This window comes from Myodes glareolus, chromosome 3 (assembly GCF_982192425.1).
Source record: "Myodes glareolus chromosome 3, mMyoGla1.1, whole genome shotgun sequence".
Classification (NCBI taxonomy): Eukaryota; Metazoa; Chordata; class Mammalia; order Rodentia; family Cricetidae; genus Myodes; species Myodes glareolus.
Window position 1 is genome coordinate 65,784,357 of NC_142028.1, and position 18,965 is coordinate 65,803,321.

Consider the following 18,965-nt stretch of genomic DNA (forward strand, 5'->3'; position numbering starts at 1 on the left):
CCATTTACCCACAGTTAACTACCTGTACCTTTTAGAACAAGAAAAACAAATGGCAGTTGTGGGTGGATTGCAAGGGCCAGGGTCAAGGTGGGCGGCTCCTGGCTCCCAGTCTAGGCTTTTGTCCAGTGCTGAAGGCCCCAGCTGACTACCAGTGTCTCTCCTCTGCCTGCCCAGCGTGGACACGCAGCCCTGGCAGGCTTGGTCCCTGCTTCCACCCCTTGACCTTAGCACCCCCTTGACCACATGGGCCCCTTGGCCCAGCAAGCTCCTTGTTGCCTTCCCACTGCTGGTGTCCCATTTCCTATCTCATTTTGGCATTCAGGGCCCAAGAGCTAGTCTGTGTCCCGTACCACTGCGGCACTGGGAAGAAGGTTCATCCTTTTCCACATTGCTGCACCCCCATCCTTCTCCATCTGTTCTGAATGCTTACCTGTTATTGCCGCTCTCCTTCCTTGGGGCAGGGCTTACCCATAAGCAACAGTGAGAGCTCCATAGACACTCAGGCCCTGTCCTGCCTCCTGCATCTGGCGTACAGTGGGTGGATACCAGGGCCAGGGTCATTGAGACTCATAACTGGAGAAGGTAGAGAAGAGAGGGTGAGAGGGCTGTGCGGAACAGACCTGGTGCCCTGGGCAAAGCTTCACTTTGATGTACCAGACTCTGCAGCTAAGGCAAGGGCTATCCCTGGCTACTCGGTGGCTTGATAAATGGTACTGTCTACTGTATCCCTGGGCAGGCCTTCAGCTCCCTAACTGGGTGGGATCTGGGAAGGTTAAACTCGGCCTTGAATCAGAGAGGAGGGAAAGGAGGAGGAGCAGCCTAGTACAGTGGACAGAGTCCTGGGACAGGACAGCATGTGTCACCCCATCTTACTGAGGAGGAAAACAGCTCATGGGGCTGCATCCAGGCCTGCCCCTACCTGCCCCTGCAGTCTGAACAGGTCTCCCTTCTAATGGCTGATGAGTCCTTCTATGGATTGGGGACAGAAGGTCTTCCCAGCTTGCCCTCCTGCTGGGCTTCTGAAGAGCACCCCAAGGGGCTATGTCACAAAGGCGCTAGCAAGCAGGTCGGCTTACCTTTCAGAGAATTCGGAATCTCAGTCTCCATTCCTTCACACACTCCACACGTGTACCTGTTCCCAAGCTACCTTTGGTTAGCTCCCCAGTCTTCCCTCCTCCCCTCCCTACCTTGTGTCCACTCATGAAGTCACAGTTATGCCACCCTAAGGCAGGACACCACCACAAGCCTACAGCTAGATGCTCTCTCCTCTCCCTGAACAGTTCAGGGGTCAGTGCATTGGACTCAGAGTCAGACTGAGGTTAATGGAGTCTCAGTGGTGTGTTCCCTTGCTGCGTAATCTTGAGCCATCTCTCTGAATGGCTACTCCTTTCTAAAAGTGGGCATGGTGAGAGTCCCTGCTCTCAGTGCCAGTGTGCCTGGTACAAAGTGGGCACTAACTGGCAGCCTCCTCTCTGGAGTCTTGCTTTGAGGTTTTTCTAGGGGAGTGACCCCAAAGGTGCGGGGGTAGTCAGGGAGCTAGGCAGGCGGAACATGGCTTTTTGTCTGTAAGAGGCTGCCATGGGGTTTGATGGGCAGAGGGAAGGTCTCCTATGCTGTGGGGACTGAAGACTGACAGCATGGGAATTGTCCTGGTTACTGCCACCCCCCAGCCTCTGCTCCTGCCTAGAGGACTGAGACCATGCACTCCCCAGGAAGGGAGTGAGGAGTGAGGCCTTCAGCAGGCTTGCCTCCTTCCGGCTACTTCTGTTCTACTGAGGACTAGAATTTACAAAGCAAATGGCCAGGGGAAGCAGTTTGGGTAATCTGACTCCCCCGTTTAACTATCACCCTGGAGGTGCTGGGCAGCCTCCACCTTCTCCCCAGGCCCTGGTTCCTTCACCTATCCCAAGAGCTAAGGCTGCCCTTTGTGCCTGTTTATCAGGTAGAGGTCACAGAGGTGACCCCTATGGATGTTCTTTCGGGGAAACACTTAAGAGTAGATTGTGTGCCTTGGTGGAGTGGGGGAGGGCTTTCTCCTCAAACTCGGCCACAATTCTAGCAGGGACTTCTCAAGTTTATTGGAGGGAGCAGAAGAGGTTTTAGGCATTTCTTTCCAGTCTAAAGCTGCAGTACCAGGTAGGGAAGAGATTTTGGAAAGATCACTCAGTCAATGTGGCCAGAAAGCAATGAGTAAATACCCCTTGCAGCCAGACCCTGGAAGTCATTTTTTAACTCAATTTAGAGTCACCAAAAGCCGATTCTCCCACACTTCCACCCCAGAGGGCAGAGCCTGTTAGCCTCAAGGGCCTGGCCTTGGTGTTGACCGGCCCTGATTGAAAAGGCTCTCAAGCCCACAGATTGCCATGGAACTTGCCAGCGGTGGAGGCCACCAGTGCCCTTGTCACACTGTGTAGACTCCTGGACTGCCCAGCCTCCTCCCCTTAAGCACAGCACTCTGTCACCCCAACTTTGCAGGTCAGACATACCTGTCCACCTGTCCGTGCCTGGATTTTCCAGAGTATACTTCTTGAGTCAAAGGGGATGCTTATTCTGGTCTGTGTAAATTCTCCTACCACCTGCCCTTCAGAGAGGCTGTATCTTTGCCCCATCTTGTGTATTCTGATAAGGATGTCTTCCCTTAGGGAGGAGACTGAAGGGCAAGGTTCCCAAATGGGTAGTTGCTTCTGCTTTGCGGCTCTTTACAAAGGTGTTCCCAGGGATCTCCAGGTTGTCTCTGGATAGGGGAGAGTTCTATGTAGGGTCCACGGGCTTGACTCTAGAACCTAGGGGAGGGAAACTGGCCTGGAAGCATGGGGGCTCGCAGGTACTGGGAGCACTCTGGTCTGAATGTGACCTTTGCCCTTTCAGGTCCTCCGAGGGAGACACTGAATTCCTGACTTGTCAACCTGGGGATGTGGGTCTCTGGGTCTGATGGGAGGCCCACTTGACTGAGGAATTTGGGTTCCAAGGGATAAGATCTCATAGTTGATAGTGAGAGCTGCTCTGTCTTCCTGCAGGATGGCCGAACCTCGATTTAACAACCCCTACTTCTGGCCCCCTCCTCCCACCATGCCCAGTCAGGTAAGACTTCCACTCCTGCTGCCCTCCGCGGTGGAGCTGCTGTGCTTTGCCTGGAGTTTGGACTATAGCTTGCAGCCCGAGGGCCCTGGAGTGCAGCCCACCCATCCCAACCTGGCTCCTCATCCTTTCTGCAGCTGGACAACCTGGTCCTGATTAACAAGATCAAAGAGCAGCTGATGGCCGAGAAGATCCGGCCACCTCACTTGCCACCCACCTCAGCCTCGTCCCAACAGCCACTGCTAGTGCCCCCCGCGCCCGCCGAGACCAGCCAGGCCGTCATGTCACTGCCCAAGCTGCAGCAGGTGCCGGGGTTGCACCCGCAGTCTGTGCCGCAGCCCGACGTGGCGCTGCATGCAAGGCCAGCCACCAGTACTGTCACAGGTAGGCTGAGTGGGTGGGGCTCTGTGGAGTGGGCGGGGCTGTCAAGATTCGTAGAGAAATGTTGGGGCAGGATCTGGTTCAGGTGGGACTTGGTGAGGGTAGGACCTGACCAGATGAGAACAGAGTGGGCAGGATCCAGGGTTGTAGGGGAAGCTTGGCAGAGGGGCTAGTGGATGCTAACCATAGCCCCCAGGCTTCCTCTGACCTTGGACTTTGAGAATTCCTTCCAATAGCTGAAAGCTCACCCAGAAAGTGAGATCCACAGATACAGGAGACCAGACAACTTGCACGGAGAAGAAAAGGAAAGGCTCAAGGCAGACTAGGGCGGTGGAGCAGGAGGATGGGAGGCCCTAGCAGAGGAGCTGTGTGTAGAAGGCCAGGTTGTTCAGCTGGGGAGGACCAGCGGATTCTGGTGAGGCAGTGACTTCGGTTAGCACCTGTGTGTGCGTAGTAACAGTCCTTCCTCCCAGCAGCCTGGTGATGGGGTTTGCCAGTGCTGGGTGGAAGAACAGTGTTTGGTCCTGAACCAGCATCTTCATGCAGTCCCACTGACTGTCTCCGTTTAGCTGAGGGGAGAACCCAGGCAGTAGGCGCTGTGTTCCACACTCAGCAATTTGGACTTTACCCTGGGGGCCCTGGGGAGCCACGGCTTTCGGAAAGCAAGTCTGGTCAGGAGGTGGAGACGGGTTCTGGGACCAGCATGGATGCAGGGAGAGCTTCTGGAGGAGATAGTGAGGCGGACCACGCGTGGCTGCGGGGATGTGGAGAAGTGGATAGATCTTATGGTGAGAAAGTGGAGAGGTGTCCGTGATGGACAGGATGTAGAGAGTGAGGAGGAGATATGTGAGAGACTGCTGGGGTGGGACTAGCTCGGTGTTACACGTTATATAGATTGAGACTGGGGTGCAGGGGAAACACCTAGGGAGGGTCCCTCTTCAGAGCCCGGGGGCAGACTTGCTCAGGAGTCCACCTAGGCCAGGTCTGTGCCCTCAGTGGCTCACCCCTGCCACCAGCCAAGTGCCCTTCTCCTGCTTCTCTTGGAGATGTCCGACAGTTGTGGGCCCTGTGAGCCTCCCTAGGCCCCAGCTGCACTCTGCACATCTCCCGTTATTATGATTTTATTAAACTTATTTTTTCATTGTAAAAGTAATATTAAAAAAGCAATATAAGCATATTAAGGGAAATTTGGAAAAAGGAGGAACTAAGAAAAAAAATGCTCATCTTGCCCAGTGCCTAACCTAACCTAACCCAGAATCTTAGAGACTCTTTCAGTGATTTTTTTCCTTTTCCATAATTTTTTTAATATGCGTGTGTTTGCTGTTTGTGGCAGGGCTGTGTCAATAATTTAACTTTTTTTTCCTATTTGCCATTCTATCTCAGACATCTTTATTGCACTTTTACTATAAAGGTAATAACATAGTCATTATTGAAAATGTAGACATTTCAGAGAACCAGGAAAGAGAACTAGCCCTAGTTCTGCTATTGTCAGACAATAGTCTGCTTTCTCTGTAATTTACTTTATTATCTTATCCTCTAATCACAGATGTTTAAAATGGGTGACATCACCAAGTAAAAGATTCAAATAATTTCAGAGCAGACAGACAAAGTATGAAAATCCCCGATGACCAAAAATTCCCCTCCCTTGTTAAGGAGAACTGGGTTAGCTGGTGGGAGCATCTGGGGTCCACCTCCATGCTGGCCCTCACGGTGTCGTGTCTGCACGTGTAGGTAGCATGTGCTTTCTGGGGTAGATGGGCTCGTGGGAGCTTGAGCAGTCCGGCACGTCTCCGTGCTCCTGGCCCTGCAGCTCTCCTGTTTCGGTGGCCGTAGAGGCCCCGTGTCCATGTCCACAGCTCCTGTTGAGGTCGAGCACTTTATATCATTGTGTGGAATCACAGTTTTGTGTGGAAAGCCCCTGCATGGAGATCTTAGTGCTCATGCACGATTGTTTCTTTATGGTGTTTTCTAGAAGTAGAATCAATCGCCTGGTTAAGGGTTATGAGCATTTAAATTTTAATATCCATTGCCCAGCTGCCCTCAGTGGAGGCTGCGCAAGTGCACATCCCTGCTGCCAGAGTGCCACAAACGAAGTTCACACCAACCATGAATGTTTTTTTTAATGCGCAGATTTTGACTTGTTTAAAAATATAGAGAGATGGATATAAAAAAAATGAGCCAGATGAGCAATACTGGCATCATATTTTATCTATTAAAGTTGCTATTATAGATGCTGGTAGCCCCTTCCTTCCTTCTCATTGTATAGTCCAGGCTGGCCTGGAACTGGCCGTGACTGTCTCAGCCTCCCAAGGGCATGTATTACGGGCAGCTATTACACCGTCCCTGCCTTCGTTTTCCAAAGCATGACTTCTCTCCTGGGCACAGTAGTTCATGTGGGTAACAGGCAAGCGGTTAGGGACTTCAAGGCCAGGCCAGCCTGGGCTACATGAGACCCTGACTCAAGAAGCAAGAATAATAAATAAAAACGGTCATTGGAGAATTTGCAAGGGTTTCGGCGGGGGTGGGGGGGGTGTTCTTTTTAAAGCCTCAGTGCTGTAGAACCAGAAAACAGTTCAACCATCCCTTTTAAAACTTGCCCTGCACCCACACCACTTTGGTGCACACCGGCTGGGCTATTTGTTTTCCTGGGCATGCATACACAGCCTTTTGAAACAAAGATAATGGGAAGTTCCGACAAGGAGGCTAACCACTGTTTACCCAGCCCTTCCCCAATTTGCATAATTCAGTTGTCTCTGAAATTTTGCTATTATAAATAACATGGAGGTGAACGTCTGTGTGCCTGGGACTTTTTCTGTGGGTGGAATTATCTCTAAAGTGCTTCTTGGTTTCTGTAGTGCTGGGGATCCAACCTAACGGCTTGTGTGGTACCGGACCAGCGCTCTACCTGTGCTAGGCCTTCAGTCCCCAAACTGGCTCCTTAATCTAATTTAACCCAGTCTTCAGCTTATCTAAGGCATCTCACACAGACGCAAGCTCTCATTTAGTTACCCTTGAGTATGAAGATAGCTCAGAAAGGCAAGAACTGGGTGGGCTGTGTTGACTGTTCTCATTCCTGCCCCCATGTGCATGTCTTCCCAGGTCTGGGGCTTTCCTCTCGGACCCCCGCTGTGAGTACGTCTGAGTCAACCCCCGGCACCGGCACAGGCACCAGTACCCCGTCCACACCTACCACCACCAGCCAGAGCCGCCTCATCGCCTCATCCCCCACCCTCATCTCAGGGATCACCAGCCCCCCACTCCTGGACTCCATCAAGACAATCCAGGGCCACGGCCTCCTTGGCCCCCCCAAGTCTGAACGCGGCCGCAAAAAGATCAAGGCAGAGAACCCAGGGGGTCCCCCTGTCCTTGTTGTCCCCTACCCCATCCTGGCCTCCGGTGAGACTGCAAAGGAGGGCAAGACATACAGGTGAGGATTGTTTTGGAGATGTATGCCTAGACCTAGAAAGTGGGACCCCAGGGGATAAGGGTAGGGAGCTAAGATTCAAAGAGCAGGATGGTGTCCCGTCAACATACCTGACCATCAGGGAGGGGGAGGAATAGCGTTAGCCCCATCAGAGGCTGAAGTGCTAAGAGTCCTGGTTCTTGCCTCAAGAGAAGTGTCTGGACCATGTTAAAACATCCAGTGACCTTTTTACTACATGTTATTGCCAGGACTGGGCCTCCAGAAGTTCTGAGGTAATTGAGTGGAGGTAGGGAGCTAGGCACCTGTCCTTGTCAAAAGATTCCAGAAGATTCTAACACACAGCCCAGTCAGAATGACTTAGCCTATGAGGACCACCTCGCTAGGACCACAGGTGTGGCTGCAGGCAAGGCCTTTCCTGGCTTTTCTGTGCTTGTGTGTGGCCCTGGTCCCCAGAAGCTGCAGATGTTCCCAGATGCCAGAGCTCCCTCCAGACTAGAAGGTGCCCACACTGGAACTTGCCTTTGTCCCTCCCGTGTGGGCCCGTGTCCTCTGGTCTCCGCAAGTAGAATCTGCCCTACGCTACGGTCTCTTTGCTAGGGAGGGTCTCCCTGGAGATGGACTGGAGTGAGTGGGGTTCTTCCCAGGCGTGAAGCTGCCTCTTGCCCGCAGGTGTAAGGTATGCCCGCTCACCTTTTTCACCAAGTCTGAGATGCAGATTCACTCCAAGTCGCACACAGAGGCCAAGCCCCACAAGTGCCCACACTGCTCCAAGTCCTTTGCCAACGCCTCCTACCTGGCCCAGCACCTGCGTATCCACCTGGGCGTCAAGCCCTACCACTGCTCCTACTGTGACAAGTCTTTCCGTCAGCTCTCCCACCTCCAGCAGCACACCAGGTAGGTGCCTCCCTCCAGCCCTCACTGCAGCCCCTCCAGCTCAGCACCTGACACCTGGTGCTGGAACTGCTGCCGGGAGGGCCAGGGACTTTCAGGTGTCTGTTGCTCCCAGGGTCAAGCCCAGGTTTCTCTGAGGAGCCCTTTAGCCCATGCCGATGAAACCCTTCCACCCCACTGAGTTCTGCTGTCACTACCACACAGCTCTTCTCAGATCTGGGTCTTTGTGCTTAACTGTGTCCTTTGCTTGAGACATCTGACCGCCTCCTCTGCACCCTTGGATTCTACTTCCTCCATCATGACTGGTTCAGGCATGGCTTCTGTGAGCCATTAGGTCCTGAGCATCCAAGGGCTGTTTGTCTCCATTGGATCAGGAGTGGGCTGTCTCATGCTTGCCTGTGTGTGTTTTTTTTTTTCTACTTCCCTCAATATTTTGGGAGCTGTGGAAAGCAAGGGCTCAGTGTCCTGCATTTCTGTATCTCCCGTGGGTGTCAACACATCTGAGTGTCTAGACATTTGTCAAGTGTTTGTGGACTAGATAGACCTAGTTTGAACAGAGACCATGATTCATCCATTTATCAGACGTTTACTGAGCCCATGTGCTGTGCCACACAGGATTCTAGGGACAAACCAGAGAAAACCTGCCTGGTGGTGCGTGTAGTCTCAGGAGATTAATGCAGTAAAAGTGTGTGCAAGGGAGGGCAGACAGTGGCTGCAGGGAGCAGAGGAGTTGAAAGAAACAACAGTTTGGAAGACTGTAGTCGGTGTGTTCCGACCAGAAGTACAGCTCGCTCATTTGACTAGTGTGTCTGAAGGTGAGCTTGGCTGTTTACTACTGTCAGCTGGACCCACGTCAGCGAAAGGACTGTTTGATTGTGGCGTCTGTGACTACCGACAGCTGAGGGTTTCCTTTCCTGTAAGGAACTAACGCTGGATAGGAAACTCTGCGTTTTATTCTTAGTGCTACTTTAAAAATGTCCTGTGGTGTTAGGAACCAAACCTGCGGCCTCGTGTGCTGGGCCAGAGTTCTACCTCTGAGCCGTATCCTCAGCCCTGGTGAATTTTGTTGTTTTGTTTTTTGTTTTGTTTTGTTGTGTTTTCTGTAGCAGGGATTAAACCCAGAGCCTTGGGCCCAGCAAGTTAGCTACCATGGAGCTACGTCCCAGTCCTTTTAAAATGCCCTTTTTCTTTTGAAATAAGAACTTGTTCTATACTCAGACCAACATTGAACTTCCCAGCTCTGCGTCCCTAGTAGCTAGAAAGTATGTGCTTTCTGGAAGAACCGGAAAAGCAGGAAGAACCGCAAAAACAGGAAGAACCGCAAAAACAGGAAAAGCAGGGGAAAAACTGTTTTCCCGGTTTTTCCTGTTTTTTCTATTTTTCCTGTTTTTCGGCTCTTCCTGTTTTTTCCGGTTTCCCCTGTTTTTCCTGCTCTTCCTGTTTTTCCAGGTTTTCCTGCTTTTCCAGTCCTTCTGGTTTTTCCCTGTTTTTCCGGTTCTTCCAGTTCTTTCGGTTCTTCCAGTTCTTCTGGTTCTACCTCCTTTTCCTCTTTATCTTCTTTCTCCTCCTCCTTCCTCTTCCTCTTCTTCTTCCTCCTCTTTCTCCTCTTCCTCCTTTTTCTTCTATCTTTCTGTTTCTCTTTCCTTACATCATTTGTGTGATTCAAGTTTGAAATGGGCAGGAAACAAAACAAAACATTAGGAGTCTGTCAACATTTCGATGATAATTACAAGTCACAGGGCACTGGCACATACAAGTAAGCCACCGTGTCTTAACCCAGTGGCAAAGAGATGGGCTTCTAATGCTCCTAAGCCCCGGGACCCCCGACAACCACCGAATCGAGGAATCAACCCTATTCCATTTTCAGAGACCATGTCCTGTCTTTCCACCCTTTGACAACCAACCAACCAGGTCGTGTAAACAATCCAGTCTGTCTTCCCAGTGTTACTGTCTGAAGGGAATCAAAGAGGGTGAATCCAAAGCAGAAGCTGTGCCGAGTTAGCAAGGGGCTGTGCCAGTCCCTTGGAGCTAAAGAAGTTGTTCTCCAGATCTCCCATCACTGTTGGGATGGTCTTATTTAATGGCTCTCAGAAGAATGTGTGTTTGAAACGGAGGCACCTGTGAAGAGCAGGTGACTCCCAGACTGTCCCACAAGCTCATATTTGGGACGATTGTCTCACCAGATGATACATACCACACACATGTATGACACATACATATCACACACATGTATCAGCACCGCAATCAGATCTCTACTATGGTCTGTTTATGGTAGACACACAGTGCTCTTATTTGACAAAAAGATACACACGCGCGAGATACCACAAGTCTGCAGGTACCAGGGTGTGAAAGCTGGGTTGGAGCTGCTTCAGGAGGAATTCGGTACAGAAGGGGGCTCCGAGTCTGTCTGTCTGTGGAGGCTAAGGCCAGACAGTGACACTACCTGTGTGTGTTTGCTTATGCCGGGTGCAAACTGTCTCTGGGGGTTGCTTTTCTTTCCCTGGCTACGTGATGTGATGTACGTATGTAATGATAACTGCAGCTGGGAGCAGTGTCATTTGACTTTCTTGAGTCTGATGACAATAATTACAATATTATGAACAGCTATTCGGCATCAAAGGGCTCCTGTATGCCTGACCCAATCCTGTTTTAACACAAGAGGGGCTCTGGGTCTGGGTTGCAGGGGATGTGTGGAGGGGGCGATAGGTAAGAGATCTGATTTTGAAGTCCCCACACGGGACTGGGGGCATTGGGGTGGGGAGCAGGCAGGACACCAGCTTCAGCTGGCTTTCCTTGTCCTGGAAGAGGGGCAGCCTGGGGTCAGTCTGGGCATCCCACCTCACAGATATGGGAGCCAAGGCCGGAAGCTCTGTGCGTGGAGAGAGGCTCGGGACAGGATTCTGGTGACCCTGGTGATGGGTGTGGCCTGAAATTCAGGGCTAGAAACTGAGAACTTTGTGGATGGTGGGAAAAGGCAGCTTTGGTCCTTTGTTCAATGACAAGTGGTCTCCTTGAGTCCCTTTCTGGGGCAACCCTGTGCTGACTTCCTCATACAGAGACAAGTTAGTGGTGAGAGGCAGGCCTTGGCCCGGAGGACCCCATTATGACCCCACTTTGGCAAAGCCTGTGTGTGTGAACCTGCCTATGAAAGAGACATGGTGAGGCAGAATATCCAGGACGAGCATTGCAAGGCTATGTGTGCTGGGGAGGGAGCAAGATACAGAAGGCAGAGACAGAGAGGAGATCTTGAAAACACCAGGCAGAATGTCAAGGAAAGCTGGGGCAAGGGCTGGGGATTCTATCCCAGACAAACAGGGAGGTAGAAGCTAGCTGAGCAGGGACACCACAAGGGCGGGCCCCAGGGATGATAACAGAGCCGAAGGCAGGAGGCTGAGAACCCAGAAGGAAGCGGGACAGTTGGCGTAGCTGGGTGGATGGAGGCCAGAGGGTAGTTTGCTGGCCAAGAGGTTTGGTGTGTCTCTCCGGAAGAACCGAAGTCCCTAGAGGACTGTATGTCAGTCAGTCGACAAACACCTTGGGCAGGAGGCTGGTTGTATGAACCTTATTTCTGATGTCTGGGGCTAACTTTAGAGATGAGGAGCCCTCTCTGTTTGCAGACTCCAGCTGTTTAGTGAGGCCTCCCTGAGCAGAGCTTGTGCCAGGCACCGGGGAGGTGGCAGTGGCTAAGACCAAGGAGGTTGTGCTTTCATGGAGAGAGCCAAGAAAGCAGAGACCCAGCCATGACAAGTAGGGTGCCAGGGATTTGAGGGCATGAGAAACTAAGCAGACTAGCTCTTGTAGGGGGCCTACACTGGACCACCAGGAAAGAGAGTGGGAGTTGGGGACATGGTGGAAGGCAGTGAAAGTCTAGTGCTGGCCACAGGAGGGCTTGGGGACTGGACCGGCTCTGGGGTGTGACTGAGCTACTGCCTCACTGGGCCTGCCCTTGCAGAATCCACACAGGCGACAGACCCTACAAGTGCCCACATCCTGGCTGTGAGAAGGCTTTCACTCAGCTCTCCAACCTCCAGGTGAGTGTCGACCTGCCTCCGGTCGCGCCCCCCCCCCCCCCCAGGTGCACAACTGTGTCCCTCACTTCCAGGGGGCCCAAGAAGGGGGCGGGGTGGGAGAGTGTCGCTGCCTCATGACCCCCTACTCTGCTCTTCGCAGTCTCATCAACGCCAGCACAACAAGGACAAGCCCTACAAATGTCCCAACTGCTACAGGGCCTACTCAGACTCCGCCTCCCTCCAGATCCACCTCTCCGCCCACGCCATCAAGCACGCTAAGGCCTACTGCTGCAGCATGTGTGGGCGGGCCTACACCTCGGTGAGTCCTGCTCTGCCCCAACTCTGCCCCAAGTTCCAGAGCCTAGAGGCAGGGCTTGTGGGCCCGGGATTCTGCTCTTCTGAGTCTGGGAATGCGGAGTACCTGCCCACTTGGGGAAGAAGCTGCTATCCCTGCCAAAGCCACCAGAGGGCACAGTGCCATAGCCAGAGCCACCCATCCTTCCTGGAAAGGTGACCAGAGATGGTTCCTGGGTGGGAAAAAGTCCTGCCTAGGAGGGCGTTGGGTAATAATTGTGTGCCAGTTTGCAGTTCTTTACCTGTCTGGCACCAGGCCCCCATAGCCAAGAGTGCTCACGGGTATCAGTCTCCTACTCTATCGAGTAGCTGACCGGAGGACCAGATAAACGTCAGGGAGCCCCTGACCACTGAGCCAGGCACAGAGGAAGCAGGGAATACCATTCAGATAGGGAAGTTAGGGACCACTGATGGAGACGGGATTAAATACATGATCACACCCAGAAGCTGTAGTTACTGCTTCAAAGCCAAACTGCTCAGTCTTTAAGGGCAATGACTCCTTTAAAAAAAAAAAATCATACCCATAATCCCTTATTCAGGGACCCTGATGTCTAATACCCAGACAGCATGGATGTATTCATTTGTCTCTTAAGCGCCACATTTTTATTTACAGACTTTGTCTTTTTAAGCGTGAGACCCAAATGAGTTCCTGTATTGCCCTGGTCAGTGTCTTAGGCCATAGCCTCCCTTACCCTTCTTGCCGTGTGCTCACTGGAGACTGACTCCTGGCTTGGCTGTTGCCAGCTGCTTTTTCTGGCTGATGTAGCACCTTGCCATCAGAGGCTCTCTCTGCCTGACTGCCCATGTTGAGGTGGGAGGCCTGGAGTGGCAGCCAGGGCCAGGGTATGTTACCTTGTTCCCGGTCAAAGCCCAGGCCACCTCACCCATCTCGTCATGATGCCTCAGGCAAGCTCAGTAGAGCCAGTGGGGAGTGGAGGTGACTCTGGTGTGGCTTCACCCCCAGAGAGGGTCAACTAGATTCCTGTTTCCAATTGGAATAAGATGTTGAGGCTGGGGCAGGAGTGGCCTCCTTGTCCCTCACTGCGTGCCGAGGCCTCTAGGTAATGCCCCTGCTTATAGAGGAGGAAACGGAGGTTAGGGAGCAGGTTGAGGGCGGTGACTTGTCCTAGTGGTAACAAATGGCAGAACTCCACTCCATCCGGGTCCTTGCCTCATCCCCACAGGAAACCCTGACCAGATACAGATGTGTCTGTATCTACAGATGTAGGATGTGTCGTTAGGCGGGGTTGGGTTCATATCTCCCTACAGCTGTTGACAAAGAGTTGCAGGGTTTGGGATGGGCGATGTTGAGGGTGATCCAGCCGAGCCCCCCCACAGTCTGCCCTCCAGTGTCCGCTTTGGGAACTTCAGCCTCTGTTGTGACACCTTCTGCATCTCCCATCTGCCCGCAGGAGACCTACCTGATGAAGCACATGTCCAAACACACAGTGGTGGAACACCTGGTGAGCCATCACTCACCCCAGAGGACCGAGTCCCCCGGCATCCCAGTGCGAATCTCTCTGATCTGAGCCCACCTGTGGCGCCGCCCCGCCCACTTGGCAGACATAGACCTAGGCAGCACCCAGCCTAACTCCCGCTGGGGCCTCCAGGAACCACCAAGCTCTCTCACGACCTTCTCACCCTGCCAGAAAGCTTGGTCCACAGAAGCCCTGCCTGGTCCGGCTCCTGGGCAGCCAGGCCAACTGCAAGATTCTGGACTGTTCTGGTGGCATCCAAAGACGATCTCAGAGCACTTTGAACCTGTCTGTTGGGTTTTCTTTTTGTTCCCCCTTCCCTCACTTGCTTCACTGTTTCTTGTTTTTAAGTTTGTCTTGGAAATAACAAAAAGGATATTTATTGGCCAGAATGTTGGTGCTGCTAAGAACGAGAAACTAAAAGGACTGGACAGATGGATACAGAGAACCAGAGGGCAGCGTGGGACCTTCTCTGGCCATTGCCTCAGGTCTTGAGGGGAGGCTCAGGCCTGGGGTTCTGGACTTCAAAGGGGACCCTCCCCCAGGTGGGAGGAAGACAGGAGACAGCTGGAGTGAGCCCTTCAGCCCCATCGCCCCACTCAAATTGCCTGAGCCTTGCCCTAGCCTTTACTGGGCAAAGGGTACAGAAGCTGCCAGGGCTGCCTGGCTTCAGGGCATGGAAACAAGAGGGGTCTGGGGAGCCGCGGGACCAAAGGGTGCAGTGATGGCTGGGTGGCATGCCCAGGGAAATAGGTTGAGGGGAGTGCCGGGTGAAACCTGGCTCTTCTCCTGCTGCCCTGAAGACCATCCCAGTCTACCTCGGTGCTGGCCAGGAAACCTATTGGCTACCTCTCCCACCACTCCAGACTGTGGGCAGGGGGATGGGGATGGAGTGGGCCTGGAGCTAAGACCTCCTTCAGAATTCCCTACAGAAGGGGACAGTGCCCAGGGAGGAGTTGTCTTTCTCGCTACAGAAGGGGACTCCCCAACCCAGACCCCAAGCCCTGCAGCAGGGATAGGATCCTCCAAAGGAGGTCCCAGGAGCAGACCCTGCCCCCAGCCCCCCTAGACATCCCAATCCGAAAGCCATGCGTGTCCGTGTATATAGGAACTATGTACAGAGCCCAGAGAAGCCCTTCCACATCCCCCCCAGAGAGGAAGAAAACTAGACAAAACTCATCTATATATTCTGTATCTGGAGTCCGTTTGAATATTAACTGTGTTATTTTTATACACTTTTTAAGCCTTAACTCGACATTGATTTACCAGTTTAACGTTTCCTGGGGTTTCTTTTCCACTGGGGGGTTCTCTGCCCCCCACCCCGACCCCTTTGTTTGACCTGTGTCGTCTGATACTCAGTATTGTAGCTTTCCGTCCGCATGTACTACCCTGTAAATACGCTGTTCCATGCTGTTAACACCCTTGGCTTTTTTTCTATGGGACCTCCAGGCCACCATATTTAGAAATAGTTACCTTATTAAAAAAGAGAAAACGGTCTGTTGGCTTCTCAGTCTGCATCTTGGTGGCAGGGAGGCAAGGGCAGGTGGCCCTCGGAGCTTCAGGAGAGAAACTTATGTTCTATTAAAGAAGGGGACGAAGCTAAACAAATCAACCATGGGGGAAGAACCCTGAAGGGGGCGAGAGTGAAAGGGAGGCCACCCTCTGCTCTTTGTATCTCTGACGTGAAGAATAAACTGCACCTACACCTGGGTGGTGGAGGCGTCCAGAGTGCTTGGTGCTGTGTTGGCGCTGGGTGGGAGAGGGGGCTGGGCCACCTTTGCGCCACTCTGCCCCGGGGTTGGGAAGGGGAGGCCAATGGCCACTTGCTGTTGGCTTCCATGCTTTGTGCTGGAATGCTCCAGGATGCCCAGCGGAAGGGGCTGCAACCCAAGAGAAGCATTTTGCCCAGTTGAGTGGCAGGGGTGTTGCCACTGTCCCCAGTGGTTCTGTTCCCCCTCCCAGTTCTGGCCATTAATGTAGGAAGCAGTTCTAGTGTTAGAAGGGGGCTTATAAAAATCCATTCACATGTTTTCCTCCATGAAGTCAGGGTGCTACTGTCTAGGAAGAACCGAAGGGAGATATCGGAATGAATCTCCCCAGGCTTATCAAGGTTGATCCTGCGAAGGTATCCTTGTCATCAGTGACTCAGCTCTGGGTCATCCCAGGAAGGAAGACATGTGTGTTAGACTCTTCATCACCAAGACACAGACCTGGGGCAGCTGCTAGGAGGACTCATTGCTTTTGACTTACAGTTTTAATCCATTGACTCTTGGCTTGAGCACTGAGGAGGGAGGGCTGTAGAGTGGGAGACGCTCACTCCGTGGCAGCCAGGAAGCAGAGACAGAGGGAGGAGTGGGACAAGGCCTGTCTTCTATTGTTTCTGGGCCTGTGTGGAGCCAAACATCCACGTGAAAGGTGTGGATGTGGGGTGGGGAGGGATGGGCAAACCCAGGAGGGATGGGCAAACCCTCTGCCTGATGTAGCGTGAGCGAGCTCCAGCTTAGCATCCAGCAGTGTGCCCGGAGAGTACAGGGTTCTGTTTTCACAGTCCTGCGCTCATGCTGATCCTCCACGCTCCCCGCAGACGCTTCCATGAGCTCTGTCCACAGCCTTCCAGGCTTCGCTGAAGCTTCCGCTAATATTTCCAAACTCTTCCACCAACCTGTTCCAAAGGTTTCAGATAGTCACGCAGAAACGACCTAGTTCTCGGACAGAAATGGTTTTGTGTTGCAGACTCTTCATCCCGTGACCCATGCCAGATGGCTTAAAGGATGCGAGACGGGCTTGGACCGACGGTTTCTGTCTGTGGCACAGCCCATGGCTGGCTGGTTCCATTGTTTCTGGGTCTGTTGTGGGTAGAACATCCCCGTGGAAGGGTGTGGAAGAGCACAGTTGCTCACCTCAGAGTGAGAAAGACAGAGAGGTGTGAGAGCTACCATGCCCTTCAAAGACCTGTTTTCTCCAACCAGGCTCCCCCTAAATATGATCACATTATGAGTCTGAATGGGTGAATCCATTGCCTGTGTCAGTGCCTTCAAGATACAGTCCAGTGTGTCTCAGGAGTTGGCTCCACCCTGAGAACCAAGCCTTTTGGGGCGCACTTTATATTGATATGATGTCAGTGTTTTACCGTTGAACCAAGAATGGATGTGGGCTCACACAGAGCCACCAGGTGTTTGGTAACCTTTCAGGCCTCTGGTCTTTCTCTAATGTTTACCTTCGTGTTCTGCTATGCTAGAAAGAGCTGGGCTCTGGCAGCCATATCGGTGCCCGGCTCTGCAGCTGCATCTGTGCCACGTTCCCCCATTATCCACGTTATCCACACCTGATTGGCCAGAGGTGACCACCTGACTTAGTGACTCTGAGTGTTCACACACACACACACACACACACACACACACACACACACACACACACAGGCAGTCAGTGGTGCGGTGGCTGCCCTGACTCATAAGAGCAGGTGTTCAGATGGTGCACACCTCTTCTGTTTACACATTCAGGGGTGTTGGTAGCCTGTAATCAACCACGACACGTTCCTGTGTCCACCGGTGTGGAGCTTGAAGGCTAACCCTGAGTGCATTCTTCAGGCTCTGTCTGCTTTCATGGTCTTGTCTTTATGAATCAGACTCTCTCCCTTCCCTGAGGCTCATTGGCGAGACTGGCTGGCCAGAAGCACAGGAATCTGCCAGTCTTTGCCTCCACAGCTCTGGAATTACTGCAGTCCACCACACTCGAATTTTTTATATGTATCCTAAGGATCAAACTCGGGTCCTCATGCTTGCACGGGAAACCCCTGACTGGCTGAGCCATCTCCTGTCTGTTTGAAGAGCCAGCTACTAAGTATTTAGCAGGAAGTCATTGCTTGGTGCTGCCTCTCTGGTCAGCATCTCCACTATAGCAGGAAGAAGTTAGGAAATGACAGTCAACTGAACTGGAAGACCCTGGAGACTGGGGTGGCTGTTTGCGGCCAGACTCACGCGGAAGACAAAGGAGGCAGAGAAGGTAGAGATGGCCAGAGACTAGAGTAGTGGTCGTCGCAGGAACTGAGACTGCCGTATTTCATTTCCCATTTGTTCTGGCCTTCAGGAATTAAAGACGCTGGCAGTGAGACACTGAGTTATGTACTTGTGACTGACTGCATCTGTGTCAAATGAGATCGGTAATAGCAGCCACTTAGTCAGTTGGATGTAAGGTGAAGTCAACTAGCATGTGTGAAATGCTTGACCCTGTACCTGGCATGTAGCATCAGTAGCCCTACATGTCAGTCTGGACCTTGCTAGCATCTGGCTTGGCCATCCTGGTCCCTAGATAGCTGGAGCTGTCTGGGAGTTTCCGGGCAGCATCTGTACAGCTGTGTGGGGTACCTGAGCCACACCTAGATTTTGTCTGTAGTGCAGATGCGCAAAGAACCGAGATTCTGATTTTCGTCTCCTCCCCTGGAAATGTGTGGGCAAGTCCTGTAGACCCAAGGACAGTGGGGGCAACCATGGAAATCTCTGTAGAAGTGAGGTTTCCTTCCTTCCTGTTCCCAAGAAGGTATCATCCTATTCCACCCTGCATCTTCTTGAATCTTCTCCCTGCTCCTCAGAGGGTCTCCCTCAGCAGCACATGGCTTCCCAGAGTATGGGTCTTGGAAATCCTCTCTTATGTCCCTTCCTCCACATATAACCTGGAATCCTCAGTTTTTGGGAGAACCCGTCACACTCCATGACCTTACTTGCAATGGGGACAGGCAGAGAGAAGGCAGGATGTCTTCTGAAGTATCATGGCACCCCACACACACTGCAAGGAAGACTCCTGGCTTCCTCACGTTTCCTGTAAACAAACTAATATCCAGCACAGGTAGGCAACTTGCACACAGCGTTCATATAAGGGAAGGTTCACAAGACATCCCTGACTCATGGCTCTCCAGTGGGGCTGAGCTTGTTAGAACTGGTGGGTGTCGCAGGGCAAGGTGGAGGGCGACTGTTGTCCCACGAGAGGAAGGACTCTGCCTGCTCATAGCCAGCACCCAGCTGCCTTTAGCTGCCTTTAGCCACACTCGGCCCATTCAGTCCCTCTTTCGGAGTCCAAGGGGCTTGGTGTGTTTATTCACCTGGTGCAGGTGGAGGACCCTGGGAAACAGAAAGGATGGATTGCTCGATACTGGAATCAATGCTAGAACTGGCTTGTAAACAGTATTAGATTGTAAAACACCATCAGGGTTGGGCAGACAAACAGTTAGAATGACTGTCCTACGTGAGAGCAATGAAGGCTGTTAAATGCAAAGCCAGGAGGTTGGGCAAATAGCTCAGTCAGTAAATTACCTTTCACATGAGTGTGTGTGCATGCATGTGCATGTGCGTGTGTGTG

General features: G+C 52.5%; 1 protein-coding gene across 4 annotated transcripts in view; it reads left to right on the forward strand.

Annotated features, from left to right (window-relative positions):
• Positions 1-15,110, forward strand: part of Znf362 (zinc finger protein 362) — a 28,888-nt gene extending 13,778 nt beyond the window's left edge. For all 4 annotated transcript variants that reach the window (XM_087904584.1, XM_085686619.2, XM_085686621.2 and 1 more), the window contains 7 exons: positions 3,018-3,081; positions 3,216-3,462; positions 6,559-6,886; positions 7,553-7,777; positions 11,727-11,805; positions 11,945-12,103; positions 13,551-15,110. In XM_087904584.1, coding sequence (XP_087760710.1) covers positions 3,018-3,081; positions 3,216-3,462; positions 6,559-6,886; positions 7,553-7,777; positions 11,727-11,805; positions 11,945-12,103; positions 13,551-13,667 — 1,219 coding nt within the window. In that variant the 3' untranslated portion in view covers positions 13,668-15,110. The remainder of the gene's footprint in view (positions 1-3,017; positions 3,082-3,215; positions 3,463-6,558; positions 6,887-7,552; positions 7,778-11,726; positions 11,806-11,944; positions 12,104-13,550) is intronic.
• The last annotated feature ends 3,855 nt before the right edge of the window (positions 15,111-18,965 follow it).